This window comes from Yamadazyma tenuis, chromosome 5 (assembly GCF_029203305.1).
Source record: "Yamadazyma tenuis chromosome 5, complete sequence".
NCBI lineage: Eukaryota > Fungi > Ascomycota > Pichiomycetes > Serinales > Debaryomycetaceae > Yamadazyma > Yamadazyma tenuis.
Window position 1 is genome coordinate 935,283 of NC_089465.1, and position 20,562 is coordinate 955,844.

General features: G+C 41.2%; 12 protein-coding genes and 1 non-coding gene across 13 annotated transcripts; 9 read left to right on the top strand and 4 right to left on the bottom strand. All coding sequences in view use genetic code 12, as the record gives it.

Moving 5' to 3' along the window:
* Nucleotides 1-539: 539 nt before the first annotated feature.
* Nucleotides 540-1,670, top strand: tmk1_2 (mitogen activated protein kinase; the record flags this gene model as incomplete). Its single annotated transcript, XM_006686503.1, has 1 exon — nt 540-1,670. One exon carries the CDS (start codon nt 540-542, stop codon nt 1,668-1,670), a length of 1,131 nt encoding a protein of 376 aa, XP_006686566.1.
* A 112-nt stretch (nt 1,671-1,782) lies between these two features.
* On the top strand, nt 1,783-2,376 carry EMP24 (p24 complex component; the record flags this gene model as incomplete). The annotated part of the gene is made up of 1 exon (XM_006686053.1): nt 1,783-2,376. One exon carries the CDS (start codon nt 1,783-1,785, stop codon nt 2,374-2,376), a length of 594 nt encoding a protein of 197 aa, XP_006686116.1.
* A 443-nt stretch (nt 2,377-2,819) lies between these two features.
* AAT2 (Aspartate aminotransferase, cytoplasmic) lies at nt 2,820-4,070 on the top strand (the record flags this gene model as incomplete). The annotated part of the gene is made up of 1 exon (XM_006686052.2): nt 2,820-4,070. The coding sequence occupies one exon, from the start codon at nt 2,820-2,822 to the stop codon at nt 4,068-4,070; it is 1,251 nt and encodes a 416-aa protein (XP_006686115.1).
* Nucleotides 4,071-4,219: 149 nt separating this feature from the next.
* ARO2 (bifunctional chorismate synthase/riboflavin reductase [NAD(P)H] aro2) lies at nt 4,220-6,165 on the top strand (the record flags this gene model as incomplete). The annotated part of the gene is made up of 2 exons (XM_006686051.2): nt 4,220-5,318; nt 5,654-6,165. The coding sequence occupies 2 exons, from the start codon at nt 4,220-4,222 to the stop codon at nt 6,163-6,165; spliced, it is 1,611 nt and encodes a 536-aa protein (XP_006686114.2).
* Nucleotides 6,166-6,222: 57 nt separating this feature from the next.
* PSN45_004132 (uncharacterized protein) lies at nt 6,223-6,795 on the bottom strand (the record flags this gene model as incomplete). Its single annotated transcript, XM_006686050.1, has 1 exon — nt 6,223-6,795. One exon carries the CDS (start codon nt 6,793-6,795, stop codon nt 6,223-6,225), a length of 573 nt encoding a protein of 190 aa, XP_006686113.1.
* A 625-nt stretch (nt 6,796-7,420) lies between these two features.
* On the top strand, nt 7,421-8,395 carry GLC7 (type 1 serine/threonine-protein phosphatase catalytic subunit glc7; the record flags this gene model as incomplete). Its single annotated transcript, XM_006686049.2, has 1 exon — nt 7,421-8,395. One exon carries the CDS (start codon nt 7,421-7,423, stop codon nt 8,393-8,395), a length of 975 nt encoding a protein of 324 aa, XP_006686112.1.
* A 510-nt stretch (nt 8,396-8,905) lies between these two features.
* Nucleotides 8,906-9,563, top strand: rps27_2 (40S ribosomal protein eS27; the record flags this gene model as incomplete). The annotated part of the gene is made up of 2 exons (XM_006686048.2): nt 8,906-8,908; nt 9,318-9,563. The coding sequence occupies 2 exons, from the start codon at nt 8,906-8,908 to the stop codon at nt 9,561-9,563; spliced, it is 249 nt and encodes an 82-aa protein (XP_006686111.1).
* Nucleotides 9,564-9,720: 157 nt separating this feature from the next.
* PSN45_004135 (uncharacterized protein) lies at nt 9,721-11,625 on the top strand (the record flags this gene model as incomplete). The annotated part of the gene is made up of 1 exon (XM_006686045.2): nt 9,721-11,625. One exon carries the CDS (start codon nt 9,721-9,723, stop codon nt 11,623-11,625), a length of 1,905 nt encoding a protein of 634 aa, XP_006686108.2.
* A 185-nt stretch (nt 11,626-11,810) lies between these two features.
* Nucleotides 11,811-14,366, top strand: PSN45_004136 (uncharacterized protein; the record flags this gene model as incomplete). Its single annotated transcript, XM_006686044.1, has 1 exon — nt 11,811-14,366. The coding sequence occupies one exon, from the start codon at nt 11,811-11,813 to the stop codon at nt 14,364-14,366; it is 2,556 nt and encodes an 851-aa protein (XP_006686107.1).
* Nucleotides 14,367-14,628: 262 nt separating this feature from the next.
* Nucleotides 14,629-16,332, bottom strand: ACE2 (Metallothionein expression activator; the record flags this gene model as incomplete). Its single annotated transcript, XM_006686043.2, has 1 exon — nt 14,629-16,332. One exon carries the CDS (start codon nt 16,330-16,332, stop codon nt 14,629-14,631), a length of 1,704 nt encoding a protein of 567 aa, XP_006686106.1.
* Nucleotides 16,333-16,951: 619 nt separating this feature from the next.
* On the bottom strand, nt 16,952-18,268 carry KGD2 (2-oxoglutarate dehydrogenase complex E2 component; the record flags this gene model as incomplete). The annotated part of the gene is made up of 1 exon (XM_006686499.1): nt 16,952-18,268. The coding sequence occupies one exon, from the start codon at nt 18,266-18,268 to the stop codon at nt 16,952-16,954; it is 1,317 nt and encodes a 438-aa protein (XP_006686562.1).
* A 443-nt stretch (nt 18,269-18,711) lies between these two features.
* On the bottom strand, nt 18,712-18,785 carry PSN45_004139. The gene has a single exon. It is a non-coding gene; the product is annotated as a tRNA-Lys (tRNA).
* A 327-nt stretch (nt 18,786-19,112) lies between these two features.
* PSN45_004140 (uncharacterized protein) lies at nt 19,113-20,516 on the top strand (the record flags this gene model as incomplete). The annotated part of the gene is made up of 1 exon (XM_006686042.1): nt 19,113-20,516. The coding sequence occupies one exon, from the start codon at nt 19,113-19,115 to the stop codon at nt 20,514-20,516; it is 1,404 nt and encodes a 467-aa protein (XP_006686105.1).
* Between the last annotated feature and the right edge of the window lie 46 nt (nt 20,517-20,562).

Sequence of the window (20,562 nt, forward strand, 5' to 3'; positions counted from 1 at the left end):
GTCCAATGTGACCCATCGATGGTCTATTGATTAACTGGTGAATGGTATTAGATGAGTTTTGGGTGTTTGTTGTTGAGGGTGAAAAATACTCTGTGTATATGAATATCTTAAATAAAAGAAAAACCACCGTGATTCATGACATCACTGCATACTCCTTAAGTATTGATGCCACGAACAAGGCATCCAATCGGGGCTATAATCCATTTATATGGAACATGTTCCTGAACAAATTGTTTCGTCTAAAAATTCTGCTGCCACTATACAGGATTAAGGTACTATTTCCAGATGGGATTTTCCATTTTAATTCAACGACGACAATGGAGATTTAATAACAACTTGCATCACTCAAGTTGTTTTTTTTCTACCAGGTGTTTTTTTCTTGCTACTTAGAGTTGGCAGACATTTTAAGCTTGGATAAATTTTACATTTGCACCTTTCAAACATTACCCTCATCCTGTTCGCCAACATTGCACTAACCAAGTAGTCGCAAAGAAAAACTAACCTAAATTGTTCGTGATCCTTGTTTTATCTTAAAAACCATGCAAGCCCAAGCCCAGCCCCTGCCCCAGCAGCCGCCAGTGCCAGCGCCGGGCCCGGGACAAGGACTGCAGCAACCGCCACGTCAAATCAGCTTCAACGTCAGTGATCATTATCAGATCTTGGAAGTGGTGGGAGAAGGTGCGTATGGGATTGTGTGTTCAGCCATCCACAAACCCACCAACCAAAAGGTAGCAATCAAAAAGATCGAACCGTTCGAGCGGTCGATGTTGTGTCTCCGAACCCTCAGAGAATTCAAACTTTTAAAGCATTTTAACCACGAAAACATCATCAGCATTTTGGCTATCCAGAGACCCATTAGTTATGATCTCTTTAACGAGATCTATTTGATTCAAGAACTCATGGAAACCGATCTCCACCGGGTGATCCGCACGCAGACGTTGACGGATGACCACATCCAATACTTTATTTATCAGACCTTAAGGGCCTTAAAATGTTTACACTCTGCCAACGTGTTACATCGGGACTTAAAACCACTGAATTTATTGCTCAATTCCAACTGCGACTTGAAGATCTGTGACTTCGGGCTAGCCCGAAGCATTGCCTCGAGCGAAGATAACTTTGGTTTTATGACCGAGTATGTGGCTACTCGGTGGTATAGAGCCCCTGAAATCATGTTGACGTTTCAAGAGTACACCACTGCCATTGACGTGTGGTCTGTTGGATGTATTTTGGCGGAGATGTTGACCGGTAGACCGTTGTTCCCTGGCCGAGACTACCACAACCAATTATGGCTCATTATGGAAGTGTTGGGAACTCCTAATATGGAAGATTATTATAATATTAAGCTGAAGAGAGCCAGAGAGTACATTAGATCACTCCCCTTCTGCAAAAAAGTTCCATTCCAAAGCTTGTTCGCAGGAGCCGTCACAAACTGCAATCCGTTGGCGTTTGACTTGTTAGAGAAGTTGTTAATCTTTAACCCAAACAAAAGAATTACGGTGGATGACGCATTAAAGCATCCGTATTTAAAGTTGTACCATGACCCCAACGACGAGCCAATTGCCGAGAAAATCCCCGAAGACTTCTTCGACTTTGATCGCAAGAAAGACGAATTGACCATTGATGATATTAAAAAACTCTTATACGACGAGATAATGAAGCCATTATAATTCTTATATACTGTAATATACCCTACCACAAAACCCCGTTGCGAATTTTCAGAGCGCGTTGTTCAGCAAAGAAAAATTTAAAAACACCCTGGAACTCTACGTCTCACCACCAATGAAGTTATTTGCATTTTTGTGGTTGATTGGATTGGCACTTTGCCACAACGTCTTGTTGCCTCCATACGGTAAGCAATGTTTCTTTGAAACCTTGAAGAAGAATGATGAATTGGCCATCTCTTTCCAGGTGGGATCAAGAGACCCTCAAAATGGTGAACAGTTGAAGGCTTCCTTTTATATTGGCTCTCCCAGTGGCCAGGTCTTGGTCAAGAAAAATGATATCGACCACGGTGACGAGGTGGTCAGAGCCACTAGTGATGGCAAATACACCTACTGTTTTTCTAACGAAAGATCCAGTAGAGTGGATATGGATGTTTCTTTCAATGTGCACGGGGTGATCTATATTGATTTTGAAAACCCCGACTCTAACACCTTGGACTACGCCATCCAAAGATTGAGTCAGTTGACCAGTGACGTGAAGGCTGAACAGGGATACTTGGTGATCAGAGAAAGAACTCACAGAAACACCGCCGAATCCACCAACTCCAGAGTCAAGTGGTGGTCGGTGTTTCAAATCCTCATGGTGGCCACCAACTCGTTGTTCCAGATCTACTATTTGAGACGGTTCTTCGAGGTGAAACTGGTAGTTTAGGGGTAGCTCTATAAGGTTAATAAAAATGTATTTTTCAAAAACATCTGGGTAGAGCTGGTCGTGTCACTCGGGCAAATAATTCAGTTGAAGACGAATGCCTTTCATTCCCAAGAGGATGAGCTCGGCAGAAAGGATTAAACCGTTGATTTATTTGTACGCTCGGATTTACGGTGCGTCTGACTTCATATGATAGTAGATGGGGTTGGAAGAACTTGGGGTATTTCGGGGTTTTGTCAATACCCCCAGATAAAGAAACCGAATATACCGGAGTTTAAGCCGGTAAGTTGGTGCCTGCCAATCTGCGGGTCTTTACGGGATATTTTGCAATTACCATATTGTGGAAAACGGTTCCCCTCAAAACTCCTAAAAGTCACACAGGCATTTTCGCAGGAACTATAAAGTCAGGAAAATATATCTATTTTTTTGGTTTCCTTATTTACATAATGTCCAAGTACTTCCCCAGTGTCAAAGAGTTACCTCCAGACCCCTTGTTTGGGTTAAAGGCCAGATTCACCTCCGACTCTCGTTCGGATAAAGTGGATTTAGGTATTGGTGCTTACAGAGATAACAATGGTAAACCATGGATATTACCTGCTGTGAAGAAAGCTGAAGCCCAGTTGGTCAGTGGCGCCAACTACAATCATGAATATTTATCCATTGAAGGGTTTGCTGGGTTTGTCAACAGTGCTGCCAGAATCATATTGGGAGATGACTCGGTGGCTATCAAAGAGAACAGACTCCTCAGTCAACAGAGTTTAAGTGGTACTGGTGCTTTACATGTGGCCGGTAAGTTCTTGAAAGAGTTCTACCACAAATCCGATGCAAAGATCTATTTGTCCAAGCCAACATGGGCCAACCACAATCAGATTTTTCAAACCTTGGGGTTTGAAACTGCTACTTACCCGTACTGGGATAACGACACCAAGTCATTGGATTTGACCGGCTTCTTGAAGGCCATTGACGATGCCCCCAAAGGATCTATTTTCTTGTTACATGCTTGTGCACACAACCCCACTGGGTTGGACCCCTCTAAAACTCAGTGGCTCGAGATTTTGGATAAATTGGTTGCAAATGACCATTTACCTTTATTTGATAGCGCCTACCAAGGGTTTGCTAGTGGAGACTTGGAGTTGGATAGTTACTCCATCAGAACTGCCGTGAACTCGAAGAAATTCTCTGCTCCCATTGTCATTTGCCAGTCGTTTGCTAAGAACTGTGGAATGTACGGGGAGAGAGTAGGTGCTGTTCACGTGATTCCGAGCGAAACTAACGAAGCTTTGAACAAGGCCATTGTTTCGCAGTTGAAGAAGATCATCAGATCCGAAATCTCCAACCCTCCAGCGTATGGATCCAAGGTGGTTGCAACTATTTTGAACGATCCAGAGTTGTTCAAGCAATGGAAAGATGATTTAATTACCATGAGTTCGAGGATCAACCAGATGAGAATCAAGTTGAGAGATAGTCTTGTTGAGTTACAAACTCCAGGCACCTGGGACCATATTGTAAACCAAACCGGTATGTTTTCGTTTACAGGATTGTCATCCGATATGGTCAAGAGATTGGAAGAGAAGCACGCGGTATATTTGGTAAGCAGTGGCAGAGCTTCTGTGGCCGGATTAAATGAGCACAACATCAACAAGGTGGCCAAATCTTTTGATGAGGTTGTTAGATTTTATACAAAGAGTAAGCTCTAATCTATATATGCAATTCGATGAGTATTGAAAATGGCCTGGTTTTACGCACGTAGACTTTTTCGCCGGTGACTCAATTCACACCAGTACTTGACTGAAAAATCGAGCATACGAAAAGTTTCTAGTTCTCATCATCAGTCACATAACTAGTCATGTCCAGTTTCGGAACGTTATTCAAAGTCACTACTTACGGTGAGTCCCACTGTAAGTCTGTCGGATGTATAGTCGAAGGGGTTCCTCCCGGGTTGGCCTTGACTGAAGAAGACATCCAACCTCAATTAACCAGAAGAAGACCTGGCCAAAGTAAGTTAAGTACTCCGAGAAATGAAAAGGACAGAGTGATGATCCAAAGTGGAACAGAGTTCGGCAAGACCTTGGGTTCTCCTATTGGTATGTTGGTTCTTAACCAGGACCAAAGACCTCATGACTACGGTGAGATGGATGTCTTCCCAAGACCCTCTCACGCCGATTTGACTTACATTCAAAAATACGGATTGAAAAGTTCGAGTGGTGGAGGACGGGCATCTGCTAGGGAAACTATTGGCCGTGTTGCGGCCGGTGCCATTGCTGAGCATATCTTGAAGAAAATTAACAACGTTGAAATCGTTGCATTTGTGTCTCAAATTGGTAATGTAGCAATGAACAGAGACTGTAATGATCCTACCTTCTTGAAAATATTGAATACCGCTACTAAGGATAGCATCGATGCCACTGGTCCTATCAGATGTCCTGATGAAAACGTAAAGGACGAAATGGTCAAGGTCATTGAAAAGCATAGAGATTCCAACGACTCCATTGGAGGAGTTGTCACCTGTGTGATTAGAAATTGTCCTATCGGATTGGGAGAACCATGTTTCGATAAGTTGGAAGCCTTGTTAGCACATGCCATGTTGTCTGTGCCAGCTACAAAGGGGTTTGAAATCGGTAGTGGTTTCGAAGGTGTTAAGGTTCCAGGTTCCAAGCACAATGATCCATTTACCTACGATGAGAATCTCAAGAGATTAAGAACTACGACTAATAACAGTGGAGGTATCCAAGGGGGGATCTCCAATGGAGAAAATATCTACTTCTCTGTTGCTTTCAAGTCAGCTGCCACCATCAGTCAAGAACAACCCACTTCTACTTATGATGGTAAAGACGGAGTCTTAGCTGCAAAGGGAAGACATGATCCAAGTGTGACCCCAAGAGCCGTTCCAATTGTGGAAGCCATGGCTGCTTTGGTGATAATGGATCAGGTGTTGATTCAAAATAGTAGAACCAGCACCATAGATATGCTCAAGAAACATTAATCAGTATACATTTAGTTAACCTTGTATAGTTGATTTATCCTACTCGATTTTTTTTCGCAACGAAAAGCTGATTTTTTGTTCCTTTGAATACACCGGCCATGGATAAAATACAGATCACCCTTCTCAGTATAATCCTAGGGTTATTCCTGATCATAGTGGTCTACTACATACAGAACTTTGAACTCAAAAGCACCAAAAAAAATACCTTCTTGATCATCGGATGCAACAACAGTGGGAAGACTTTATTGTTCAATAAATTGACCCAAAAACCAATAACCAGCACAGTATCTTCACTAGAAGCAAACTATGGAACTATTCATCTCCCGTTGAGCCAAGCGTCTATTGGTAAGCCTTTCCAGCTCATCGATTATCCTGGATACTTGAAATATGAAAATGTGTTCAGATCGTTGGTGTCAGAGATCAACTTGAAAGGTGTAATATTCGTGGTTGATTCAGAAATTTCCAGTTTTAACAAGCAAATCAACCTTATATGTGTGAAGTTGTTCAGGATGTTGACCATCACCGAAAGTGTCCCCAATGGAGTTGATTATTTGATGGCCGTGAACAAAACTGACTTGTTCAACTCGTTGCCCATCTCCAAAATCAAAAGCTCGTTGGAGGCCGAGATGAACAAAGTCATAGAGAGCGAATTGAAAAACAACGAAGACGACTTGACTTTCTGGCTCGACTACATGCCGTTTTCTTTCGAAAGAACCAATGGTAACATCGAGTTCAAGACTGGCAGTGTGTTAAAAGACAAATATTCCGACTGGACAAATTGGTTGGATGAGAGAGTGGTCAACCCATAAAAGGTTCGTTATTCATTTATACACATCTAGATACAGCTGGTGGCTCTACAAGCCTTTCTATACGTCATCTCCTAGTTTGGAGGTGGGGGCTGCTGGGAAAAATCCGGGGTTGTGCATATCCTTCAATCTCTTCTCGTTTATCTTCTTGTTAATATAATTCTTCAATCTCATTCTGAAAATGTCGTTGTTCAAGACATAATCCTTGAACTTGAAGTTGGCGATATCCGTGTCAAGCTGTTGTAACTTTTTCTCATGAATCTCCTTTTCCTTGGTTAGAGTTTCGTAGGTGTTGGTCTTATCCTTATCTTTATCCTTATCTCCCTCATTGGAACTGGAGAAACCAGGAAGTTTAGCGAATACCGACGGCTTGTTCTTTTCAATCTTGACTTTCAATTGGGTGACGAGCTCCACCAACTCATCTTTCTCCTTGACTAGGGCATTGTAGGCATCATTAACACTGTGCACAGCAAAATGCTCATCAGCCAAGTGCAGTGGGCACACATAGAAAAAATCCACCGAGTTGGTAGTTACGAGCACGCTCGACGAGGACTTGTAGCAGATCACACAAGACTTCAGCTGAGAATCAGCCACTTGCCTTAACTTGTACTCATTTGTGAACGGCACCGACATTTTGTGGAGACGAAGTTAAGAACAAGGTGCGCAAAAAATCAGGACACCGAAGACCCGAGATTTGTCAGAAGAGGGAAGTGTAAATTCAGATGACTTGGTCGACTGCTGCCTTGTGACGAAGAGGCCTCCGTAAGACCCCGGGTAGTTCAGTTTTGAATGTATGCCACCGGGTAGCCATCAAGGGTCGTTGTACACTATAGGCCTCCTCCATATCCTTCCAACGCGTTTAAATCAATCAAGTGTGGGACTCCTCGCCTAGAATTCGCACCCAAAATAGGAGACACGAAAAACATCCAGTCACCAACCAAACTTGGAAGCGAGGTGCCGATTATCTGAAATCGTTTGGCCAGAAAAAAAACAGTGAGTGAGAAATTTTTCAGGGAGAAAAAAAGTGTCATTTTTTTAGCCCCTTCGATTACAAACATCTAACTTATAAGTTCAAGGTGGATCCTTTTGTTTTAATAGTAGTGATATTTCCTGTCAATCAAAACAAAACTCATTGATTTAATATCCCAAGGTAGCCGTTTAGAAGATCCGCTTTTTAACCCCGTACCCGTAACCCCGACACCCCTTCCTATAAACACGTCGTTTAGTCAATTTTAAAAACTATTCTGACGACTTAAACATGGCCGATCACCAAGAAGCAGATATCGACTCCATTGTTGATAGATTATTGGAGGTCAGAGGCTCCAGACCCGGTAAGCAAGTGACTTTGTTGGAGCATGAAATCAGATACTTGTGTACCAAAGCAAGAGAAATATTCATCCAGCAACCTATATTGTTAGAGTTGGAAGCTCCCATTAAAATTTGTGGTGATATCCATGGTCAATACTATGACTTGTTAAGATTATTCGAATACGGTGGTTTCCCTCCTGAAGCTAACTACTTGTTTTTGGGTGATTATGTTGACAGAGGTAAACAAAGTTTGGAAACCATCTGTCTTTTGTTGGCCTATAAGATCAAATACCCAGAGAATTTCTTCATATTAAGAGGTAATCATGAGTGTGCTTCCATTAACAGAATCTATGGTTTCTATGATGAGTGTAAGAGACGTTATAATATCAAATTATGGAAGACCTTTACCGATTGTTTCAATTGTTTACCAATTGCCGCTATAATTGATGAGAAGATTTTTACCATGCATGGAGGTTTAAGTCCAGACTTAAACACCATGGAACAAATCAGAAGAGTGATGAGACCAACTGATATTCCTGATGTTGGATTATTATGTGATTTATTATGGTCGGATCCTGATAAAGATATCACTGGATGGTCCGAAAATGATAGAGGGGTTTCCTTTACTTTTGGTCCTGATGTTGTATCAAGATTTTTGCAGAAGCATGATATGGACTTGATTTGTAGAGCTCATCAAGTCGTTGAAGATGGGTATGAATTTTTCTCCAAACGCCAATTGGTTACATTATTCTCAGCTCCTAATTATTGTGGAGAATTTGATAATGCCGGTGCAATGATGAGTGTGGATGAAAGTTTATTATGTTCTTTCCAGATATTGAAGCCTGCTGATAAGCAATCCAAGTACCCTCCACATCCATTGATGGGTAACAATCCTCAAAGAAAGCAAAAAAGAGGTTCAAAGTGAAAGAGTTAAACTAAGAAAGCTGATCCAATCTTAACAGAAATGAACCTTGATATTCAAATCCCACTAAAGAACTCCCAGCAAAGTACCTCAACAAGTTAGCCCCAATTTTCTTTTTTAGTGTACTTGAGTTTTGTTTTTGGCTAGGTTTTCTTTATTACGAAACTCACTCTTTGTGGCCTACCTTTATCTTCAGTTCAATTTCTGTAACAATTAATAATGAATATTTGTTGATTTGAGATTATCTAACGAATGTAGTAAGCGAATTACTGCAATAGCATGTCTAGTTTTATGCTTTATATATTATTATAAGTCTTGATGTTATCCCTTCAGTAGACCCCAACATACTCTGAATCAGGAGACGCGTAGAATGCAAAAAAAGCAGTCACAAAGTGCACGTGATCCCAATCCTACTGTTCTCGCACTCGCACAAAAACTTTTCTAGCGAGCATCTACAGTCTCAGAAGAATTTTAGTTTTCAGAAACATTTTCCACATACTAAAGTAATTCAAGATGGTATGTTTGATCAAAACCCCATACTGGAACCAGCTGTGTTGGTCTATATGACCTGTATCCCATGATTTGTGTATTATGTTCTTCCGGGCCTCCCATTCCTAACCTCAAGCCTAAGTTCACCCCATGTCCATCCCTAAAGTCTAGTGACCCTTTAATAAGACCAATTCGATTTACTATTTCATACATTTATTCATTGCCGTTCCAAATACAAATAGAGAATAGCCCCGATGACTATTATAAGAGGAGTCTGCCGAAAATCATATTTGATGATATTTAGAATTCGTATCCTTTACTGAAGATCCTTCACTCACCAGAAATCCATTTTAAGAATCACAACGCATCCCTTACCTTCAGGGAACTAACACTGCCAGAGTTTTTTATCCGTACATGTTACTAACTGATTTTTTAGGTTTTAGTTCAAGATTTGTTAAACCCTTCTCCAGCTTCCGAAGCTCAAAAGCACAAGAAGAAGGCCTTGGTGCAAGCTCCAAGATCTTATTTCATGGACGTCAAGTGTCACGGATGTATCAACATCACCACTGTGTTCTCCCATGCTCAAACCGCTGTCACTTGTGACGGATGTGCCACTGTTTTGTGTACCCCAACCGGTGGTAAGGCTAAATTAACTGAAGGATGTTCATTCAGAAAGAAGTAAATAATTCTTGTATAATTTAATATCAAACCGCATAGAGACCTATTTTTCATCCCTCTCAGTCTCTTTTCAATTGAAGCTTTCGAGTCTCAGATTTGTGAAAGTTGCAAATTCTAAAGCGACCCAAATAATTTCCCCATTGGGAACACAAATAAACATCATGTCCCCATATATTGATTTATGGAAGACCAAAATTTTGTACTTCCAATACAAAATGTTAGCACAGGTCTTGACGGTGTTGCTAGTGGTACAAGCAACCCTAGCAATAAACTCTCAAGCATTATATGCCATCACCAAGAACCTAATCTATTTGAGTTTGGACAATGAGGATTTGGTTGCAATCAACTTCTCGATTTCAGGTGATTCGGATACTGATACTTCTCAATCGCTTAGGTTATTAGCGAGTCCTCCCTCCGGTTCATCGTTGTTTCTTGTGAAAGATGAGTTGTTTGGAATGACAGGAGACAACGAAGGTGATTTGAGTCTCTCAAAGTATAATGGAGATGAGGACGAGTGGGACACAATCAAGCTCAATTCTACCCAAATCACCGATAATCAGTTCTACAACTCCTCCAGCTATCTAACATCCTTTGATTCAGACCAGATATATATCTACGGTGGAATTAATGCTGACGATGAAGTTTCTGATAGACTACTCTCTTTGGACTTCAATACGTTTGTATTATCCAACATTTCAACCACCACCAAACCAGAATCTTTTTACGGAGCTTCCAACTTGATAGCACCAGACTCATCCACTCAGTTGTTGATAGCAGGCAAAAGCAGCCAAGGCTGGCTAAACATGTTCCAGTTGGCCACCTGGAATTTCGAAAGTGGGTGGTCCTTCAAAACGGTTGCAAAAGGTGGGAACAGTATCAACTCCAGACAACAACCTCTTGTTTTACCCATTTTCAATAAACTAGACAACAACTCGCTAAGTACTGTGGTAAATTACTACCATGTCAGCAAAGTGTTGGTGATTGGAGGTGAACAAAATGGTAAGTCCAGTAGTCCCGAAATCGCCTATTTGGACGTGAGTGAGAACGATTGGACTTACAGTGTACCCACCATAGACAATTCTGTTTTCAATGCTGATGACTATATAGGTATAGTCACTGTGTTTGAGAACATCATCACCATTTCCAAAAGTAGCTCCAAAAGAGACGGCCAATATGAAGTTAACTACTTCGACTTGAATTTTGAAAAAGCCCTGAAAATCAATGTTCCAAGTGATCCGGCTAAGTCGAGCAAAGAGGAAAGTGCTTCAATACAACAAAAAGCCATTCTTGGAACCGTCATTCCAATTGGGGCATTGATATGCATTGTGGCCGGTGGCTACTTTTTCATGAAGAAGCGGAAGGCCCAAAAACTTGAACGAGAATTAAAGGACTTAAACTACCATTTCGAGAATAACTACAAGGTTGAAGGAACACACAATGCCTTATTCAATGATTCTCATTCCACATTGGATGTAGATTCAATAGACTCATGGGTCAGAAAGAGACAGGAGTTCGACAGAAACCAACATATGCAGAGCCAAGAAACCCTTACTAGAGAAAACAGTATAGTGGACTATTTCAATATTAAGGAAAGAGACGACGAAGATGAAGATGAAAACTCATTTGTGCTGACGCCACAACCACTTAAGACCCTCAGCAAACTTAACAAACGAGTTGTTCGGCTCAAGAAGTCCATCAGTTTCAACAGCCTTCCTTCTCCAGAAAGAAGAGCGAATCTTCTCAATGATGATGAAGCCCGAATCGACATCATCACTCCAACTAAAACGAGGACCAGAAACTTAAGTCCGGTAAGAAGTCCCATAAAAACCCGCTCTAGTATCGACAGCGCCAAAGTGAAACCTGTTGAAGAACCTAATGTGTTCGACGACTACGAGTTTGCTTCTGAAGAGAAGTCAATCGATGATTTCGATGTTGATGTGCAGGTTCTCGTGAGCTCCAAAAGAAGATCCACGTTAAAAGTGGTCAACCCTGACGTCTCTTCGTCACGTCTGGATAGTATCCGGTACCGGACCCCCTCTAATGACTCTATTAATGAAGACTTGTGATTGTAAGCATGTATCAATAAGTATTTTTAAAAATATGTATATCGTACACTACGAGATATTCTGTAATTTTGCATTCAGCCTCAATCGCTCACTGATAATGTTTTTCCTCACAAACCTCAAGGAAAAAATATTCGGATTTGATAAATTAATGGAAACATAAACCACAATTGGGATAACCATTCATAATGAACATCGATGAGACTTATGAAGAGGACGTCTATATGAGTCAGGATTTCGATCCTGAATCGCCCATTTTTGTCAATGATCTGCTAGAACGTGATGGGGGTTCCAATGGGTTTATCATGGATAATAAGACCACTGAACAATACTTCATGGGTGACCCGGATCCATCAGAACCCATGCTGGACAATGGATTCGACAACTTACACGCCGAATCGTTGATCCAGGCTGCCTCAGAAAGTGATCATACAAACACTCATGATAAAGCTGGCGACCTCAGCCAAACATCGGGTGACCATAGTAATATTTCGTTTTCCATTCCGGGAGCTTTCAAAGAGAACAACTATATGGAAATCGATAACTCGCCACCTTTCACCATTGACCTGGATCTATTCTTCGACTCGGCCAGCAATAACAATAATAACAGCAATCACAATACTACTAATAATCAGTCGGGCGGTAAGGAAGCTTCTACCAGAGAAACATTATTTCCTCATAACCAATTCTTTATCCGCCAATACAAGAATCTGCTTCTGCTGCTGAATCAAGGACATCTGCCCAACAACAATGTGTCCCCCAACTCTAATGTGGTGGGTTCAAATGTCAATACCCCTGTACCCACTCAGAACCCCCATTTCGATACTCCAAATTCCGTCATAAATCCAAACTACCTCCCCTCCGAAAACCAATACTATGATGACGCTTCTGTTTACTCATCCATTGTCAATGATAACGAATCAGTCGATAACCACAGCCAATTTAATCGCCGTTCTATAAGCATGACTCAAACCAACCTTAGTGTGGGACCGTATCCACCGGTGAATCCTTATGCCAACGACCTTTCACCTTTGACCACAACCACCTCATTAACACATTCAGTGAATTCACTTCATTCGACCCAGCCATCATTTTTCTCTGCTCATCAGTACTTACCGAGACACTCTCTTGAAGTACCGTTATCCCATAGAAATTCGGTGGATTATATTTCCAAAAATCGCAATTCGATTGAGCCTTCAACCTCTGTACAACGACAACCAAGAGCAAATAACAACAGGTACTTGAGTTTTACTAATTCCATCTCCAACTACATTCCGTTCATGGGTGATAAGAATAACAGTAATAATAACAACAATAATCAAAGAACTTCACCCATTTCTGGCCCCCCATCACCAATTTCCAATGGATCAGGCTCAACCCCTTTCATGAACCAGCCCGCAGCCCAACGCCAACAATCCAAGCATCTAATTAGAAGCATCTTCAAATTAAATCCTCAGAACGCTCAAGAGTCCATGGAAAATCCTGAAGTGAACGACAATGAGTCTCCAGATATTGAGGGGATTACTGAAGAGATTACCGCTTCCGAATTTGATCGTGATCTTAACGCTGAATTCTTGGTCTTGAGCCCTACGGGAGAGGAGCTGGAATTGTACGGCTTAAACCCATTACCAAATAACATCAGCTCCAAAAAAGTGAAAAAACCCAAGAGAAGCATTTTCACAAGATTCAAAGGTCCTGTTAAGCAAGAATCAACTGATGAGTTGGATTTCAACAACGATGATTCAAGTAAGCATAGCGGAAACAACTCGTCTAATCAAGAGCTCGATGATCCGCAAAGCTTTGATTTTCATGGTAATATGTCAAGAACTCCTTCATCTGCTAATACTGTTAGAACTGGAAATAATCTTCAGCCAAACTTGGAAATCACAAACTCAAACGGCTCATCTCACTTTCCTGATTATGCAGCATTGTTTGAGAACGTCGGTAAACGTAAAATGATTGGTAAGAATTCTACCTTTAAAAATAAAACTAGAGTGAAAACAGAAAAGCTGGGAACGGATACTTTTGATGAGGATAACGATACTTCTTTTATGAACACCAAGGTCAAGCATGAGAAACAAGAATTTGATACTTTTGATAACGACGTTGATTCCTTTCCAAATAGCAAGGTTCTGTTTGAAGCATCATCCACTGTCTCTTCATCGACCACTGCCCATTCTCGTCATCCTAGCCAGTACGAGGACCTGATGCACGACGACGATGATTATGATCGTAATGAAAATGGTGGGAACAGCACAAACGTGTTGTCGAATGCCTCTAAGCGAATCTTGGGTTCTAAGTTAATGAAGCGTAAACCATCCAAAAAAGAGTCGGAGCTAAAAAACATCAAAACTAAGGTCATGGCTGATGGGGTTGAAGTTGAGGTGGATATGAAAACACTTAACTTACCTCAAGATGCCCAGGCTTTCCCTATTAGTGTGGTGAATTCCAAAACTAGAACAAGAGGTCGTAAGGAGAATAAGGAGGCAGATTTGAGTGATCTGACCAAGATTTACTTGTGTACCTATTGTTCTAGACGATTCAAAAGACAAGAGCACTTGAAGCGGCACTTCAGATCCTTACACACATTTGAGAAGCCATATTCTTGTGATATTTGTAACAAGAAGTTCAGTAGAACTGACAACTTGAACCAACATTTGAAGACACACAAGGAAGAGGAAGCAGCAGCCGAAGCCGCCGCTGCAGCAGCGGCTGCTGCTGCCACTTTAGGTGAAGCTACATAAGGTATCATGTACGAAACCTGATTTGCATTATATAAATCTTTACTTCTTTGGGTATTTGAACCCATTATTTTCAACTGCTTGGAAATCTTACATTTTTTAAATATGAAAATACGGAATTTATAAATCAACAAAATTTGCAACCATGCAAGCGAGACTTTTGAACCTTTATTTAAATTGCAACTATTATAATATTCAGAGTAATGCACAAGCTCCATAAGAATTAAAAGGCAGTGGGTAATGCAGAAAATTAGCTGGCTAGATGCTAAAGGGCTGGGATATCATTAAGATTTTGTAATAAGTTGTTCGTTATTTCGTTTTCATTAGATTCGACGATCCTTGCAGGAGAACTGTAATCATCCAATGGAGAGTCATCTTGTCTTTCAGGTGACCTTAATGAATCCGCTTGGTCGGGAGGAATTCTCCCACTGCATATGTTTCTCAATCTGTGTTTCTTCATGGCATCAATTCGAGTGAATTCTTTCCCACAAGGACATCTACAATGCCTTGCCTCCAAATGACCTTTAACATGACGATTCAAATCGTGCTGTCTAACAAACTTCTTTGGACAATACATACATGGAAATGGTCTGTCACTCAAATGTGTTTGAATGTGAGACCTCACGTTATACCTCCTCGTAAATCTTTTGCCGCAATTTTTATAAGTACAAGTGAATGTCTTATTTGAATCAGGTCCATCAAAGTACCTATCAAGCTCACCAGGAGGTAATAAGGAGGTTTTCTTGATTCTCCTCTTTGGAGAACTCTGTTTGATTGCATTCCTGACATCCCGGTTATTTTTCACACTTGGTGATACTATTGGGCTCCATTCCAACATGATTTTGTTTCTTGATGGAGTCATTGGTGTTTGACTTGGTTTCAATGGAGTCAACTGAGTGATTGTTTCATTAACATCAATGTTCTCGCTGGTGTTCACAGGAACATTCCTCAAAGGGCTTGAATAATAGTCGGCTTTCAACGGTGAAGAACTAAGGGATTGCAGGTTTATTGGAGAAGAATACCCATCATTGAAATAATTGTCATCCGAAAAGAACTGGGGATTATAGAAATAGCTCACAGCCGGAGACGAGTTCAAGTTCCCGTTCAAATTCACTGGTGAGGATTCTCTAGTGAAAGGACGTGGTGAAGGAGATGACTGATCGGGGGAGTCATTGGTTAACCTTGGTGGAGATGGTGGAGGTAAGTAAGTGTTGGCGTTGGCATTGAATGCTTGTTTTTTGCGTGGAGAAGGATCTTGGACTGGAATAGGAACGTATTTCATGTGGGCTTTATCATCTTCTTCCAAAAGCGGTTCGATATCATCAACATATACTTGTTCTGGTTGGCTATGGTTCAATCTACTCAACTCCTGTAAGTACTTTGCAGAGTACATATTACCAGGATTCATGGATCTTCTATCATTATCAGACGTATCAGGAGACGGAGGAAACTTATAAGAATTGGGATTATTGTTGGGCACCAAGTAATCATCGCTGCTCTTCTTGGACGATGGCTTGGGATCTTCTTCCTCGATTAAAACGTTAACAGGTTTAGCGGAGATAGATTTTCTCAAAGGCAGGGACATGGCCGAGGTTGAAGCCATCCTCACCAACTGCACAGGTGAAATGGACTTGTCGTCATTCTTGAGCTCAATAGACAATTCCCGAGTATGATTCTCAAATCCGAAAATTGCAGTCCCACTAATTTTCCTACTATGTCTAGCTTGATGAAAGTGGAAAGAGTTCCCAGCCGAATGATGGTGGTTGCTTTCGATACGTTTAGGAGATGAGTGTTGTGGTAAGTCGTTTGGAAACCCAGTTGGGACGTCCAAATCTTGTATACCCAATAAGGTTTGGTTGAGTAAGTCGTCGATATCAGGGTTGATTCCCTCCAAATATTGGTCTAAATCTTGATTCTTGATCAATTCCAGTGAGTTAGGAATATCCACCCAATTGGAAAATTGTTCCATTATAACGAGGTTAAACAGGTTGTGGTTGTTGGGAAATGGAGAAGAATTGAACCTTGAAGTTGAAACTTTTTTTTAAATATTTGCAGCTATACGAAATGGATTCAGATGGGGTAAAGATACTAAAGAAGCACTCGCAAGGGGAAACAAAAACTTAGCTGGAACGGGATAGGGAAGCTGTTAGCAAAGGAAGAAATGAATGGGTTCCTAGGAGTAAGCTTTGTACGTTTTTTTCTGATCACCTGGATCAATCCATAGTTTATAGTAGATGCGACAATTTTTGAATTTAAGAGGTGCAATTACTACATTTGGCAATATATAAATATTTGCAACTCTTTCGCATTAGTACTGATTTTGGTCAATTGTTCAGATAATATTGGTGAAAATGCAATGTCTAGGTCAATGACATGATAGGAGCCAATGCATGTAGTTGAAGAAATTTCAATTGATGTTGCTATGACTGCTATTGTGGGAGGGTTCATGCGTGTATTGTACAAATTTTGTGGCGTTTCTGCAAGTGTGTTAAACGACACTAATAAATATCTTATTTATAATGCAAAAGGTAAGGATAGCCAAACTATTTAATTAATAAATATAAACGCAAAAACATCAACTATGGGACCTATTGCATCAACAACATCTTTCTTGGGTCCTCGATCAATTCCTTAACGGTTTTCAAGAAGGTGACAGCTTCACGCCCGTCTAACACTCTATGGTCATAGGTCAAAGCCAAGTACATCATTGGTCTAGAGACAACTTGACCCTTCACAGTAACTGGTCTTTCCTTGACACCATGCAACCCCAAAACAGCGGTTTGAGGCATGTTAATGATTGGAGTACCATATAAGGAACCAAAGACACCTCCGTTGGAGATAGTGAAGGTACCACCGGTCATGTCTTCAATGGTCAACTTTCCATCTCTAGCCTTCTTACCCAAGCTGGAAATCTCTTGTTCGATTCCCAAGATAGAAAGAGATTCGGCGTTTCTAAGAACTGGAGTAACTAAACCCTTTGGAGTAGCCACGGCAATGGAAATATCAGTGTAGTCTCTGAAAACCAAAGTGTCATTGTTTTCAATGGCAGCATTGACGGTTGGAATGTCCTTCATGGCCAAGGTGGAAGCCTTAGCGAAAGCACCCATGAAACCAAACTTGATACCAGTCTTGTCCAAGAATTCGTCCTTGTATAATTTTCTCATTTCCATCAAAGCAGACATGTCGACTTCGTTAAACGTGGTCAAAGAAGCAGCGGTGTTTTGGGATTCCTTCAATCTTTCGGCGATTCTCAATCTCATTCTGTTCATCTTCACTCTTTCTTCATCTCTGGAGAAGTTGGTAAAGGTGGCAGATGATGATTCTTTGGTTTCCGTCTTCTTTGGAGCTTCCTTTTTAGGCTGTGGAGGAGGGGCAGACTTGGCTGGTTCAGCCTTCTTTGGAGCATCTTCCTTTGGAGCAGCTTCCTTTGGGGCTTCGTCTTTAGGAGCGTCTTCTTTAGGAGCAGATGGAGCAGCACCTTCTGGAGCAGCACCTTCTTCAATCGTCACAATCACCTGACCAACTTCAACAGTGTCCTCTTCGGAAACCAACAATTCGGTGATGGTACCGCTGACAGGTGCATTGACTTCGACATCGATTTTATCGGTTTCGATAGTAGCCACCAATTCATCTTGGTTGACATAATCACCAACCTGCTTGTTGAATGATGATAAGGTACCTTCGGTGATAGACTCGGCCATTTCAGGAACCTTGATGGAGGTGGAGGCCAATCTCTTGAAATTGGTTATGGTGTTAATTGGTTGGTGTTTGAAACCAGCGGAAGAAGCCACGGGTTTCACGTTGAGAACGTGGAAGGATCTGACGAGGGCAACTTCCGACTTTATGACGGATCTACCGATCAAGGGTAAACGACGGGCTTGACACTTTAAGTTTCTTGATAACATGTTGATAAAGATTCAGTTGAAGAATCAATGGGAAAAAACTTGACTTTAAAATTAAAACTCCATTGCTGAGAATGTCTCCCGGATGATGGAAGTTTATCCATTCAAGTCTCGGAGATTTTTAATTTCTGCGACATTGTCTCTGGAAGTCTGTCAATGTGCGCACTGCCATTGGCTGGCCCCTGCCGATTCCTAATAACACCGGGTTATTTGATTTGAAAGTCATATAGCCTTCTCAACTCCGATGCTTCCAGGATCTGATATATTACCGGTGGTCATAGTCCCGGGGAGATTCGGTTTTTATGGCCGTTGCCCACCTCTTTTTGGGTGAGCACTGGTGGACATATCCTATGCGTAAAGGGCACTCTGGTGAAGGTTTAAAGTATATAAAATGTTGGGGTAGACGGGTTCGGGTCCGTTTCTGTTGACTGGAAAACTAAAAAATAAGCCCGACGCGGGACTCGAACCCGCAACCTTGTGATTAAAAGTCACACGCTCTAGCCGATTGAGCTAGCCAGGCGTTCTTTAACAAGTTTTGGCTCATGTGCCTGTAGGGTAGAGTATGGAAGTTGTAATTGGCGTTACAGACTATATCTTTGTGTTGGAGAATATATAAATGTACAAGGTTTGCTGGGGGTAGTCTTCTACCTATCCTTGCACCTAGCAGCACCGTTGAGGGCTTCTTATGGCACTGAAACGTGTTAATCGCTACCACCGCTTTTCGCAGTAATACTCATGTTTATGTTTACCCAAATCGGGACATTGCAAGAACTAATTCTGCAGAAGGCTACCAGCCGCAATCACAACCATCTTCAAAATTGTTCAGACATCTAGCTCCAACCACAGAATGTCTTTTCAGCTGCATGGGAAAAAAGATGTACGGATTGTGAGTGATCTTTCAAGGTTCGAGTTCGAAAGTCCCACTCCTAGAAACCGATCTAGAAATACTACACCCACTTCACTAGACGAAAAACCTTCGGTTATAGATTTGGATCATGAGTTTAAGCCCAAGAACACCACCGATCTCCCATCTTCATTTTTTGACAGTGATATTGCTCCTCCCGATCCAGGACCTCGAAGTCGAAGAACGTTACTCGAAATTGCTGAAGCAAACAATGCCTTGCCTAAGGTAAGAGACAATAATATCGACTATTCAGACATTTACCAGTATTATGAGAAAGAATCAAATGCTTCGTTTGCTGCTGAACCTTCCCGAAATCCTGACTTTGCTCCTTATCCCAGTTCTATCAAAGGAGGCCATCTGGGAAACGCTCCCCCGTTGACAATTCCCACTGCCTCCAATGAATACAATAATCTGAAGACTCCCTTCACCAACCAAACATCAATGCCTTCGGCTGCCACACCCCAATTCACAAATAATGGCTTCTCTAATGCTCATAACTATAAAGACAAGGACCTCCCTCCCATCATGGACCCAACTCAGTACTACCAGCACAATCATAATGGAAGTTCCCTTATCAAATCTATCGATGCAAACAGTATGACATCCAAACAAAAGTTGATGGAGGATCATTTAGTCAAGCTGGTAATGCACAGGCCATTGTTCAAGATCCCAGCCCGTAAATTATTGAAAAATGATGACTTTTACGAAGAAAAGGATATCACCATAACCCTTAATTTTGTCTTATACTTCTTTGAAATGATTGTTTCCATAATTATCGTCACTCTATCTTCAGTTCTCCTCAATACTGATGATAATATATCGGTTGGAATCTACAGGTTCTTTATTGCTGATTCATCCATAGCTTTGATTGTGTCACTTCTTTTCATCTCCACATTAATTAACTTCGAGAAGAGAAACGGAAGCTTCTATGTCACGGTGTCGTTAATCTTGTCCTTTGTATCATTTGTCATCACTATCAGCACCATCCTTCCCAGTGATAGCTGTGCTACATCTTCAATTTGTAGCGTGAGGAAAGCTAATAGTGCATTTATAATCATATCGATGTTTCTATGGTTATGTGACTTGGTTCTGTTCTTGACTATCTTATACATCTCAAGAATGAATCTCTTGACTGATTTGAACTTTGACTTTGCTGACAAGGGTTTACAGGCTGAATATAATGCTTCTGTATCAAGTGGGTATAATGAGAAGGACAATGATTTGATAGATCCCACTAGCGGACAACCTCTAAGAGAATATTACTTGAATGAAATGGGGGAAATGTTTGAAATGACTAACGACTTTGATGTTAGAGGCAAAACCAAAATAATAGTGTATACTATATAGAGTACTTACGAATAATGCTGCAAAAAACGAAACCATGTTGGTTGCG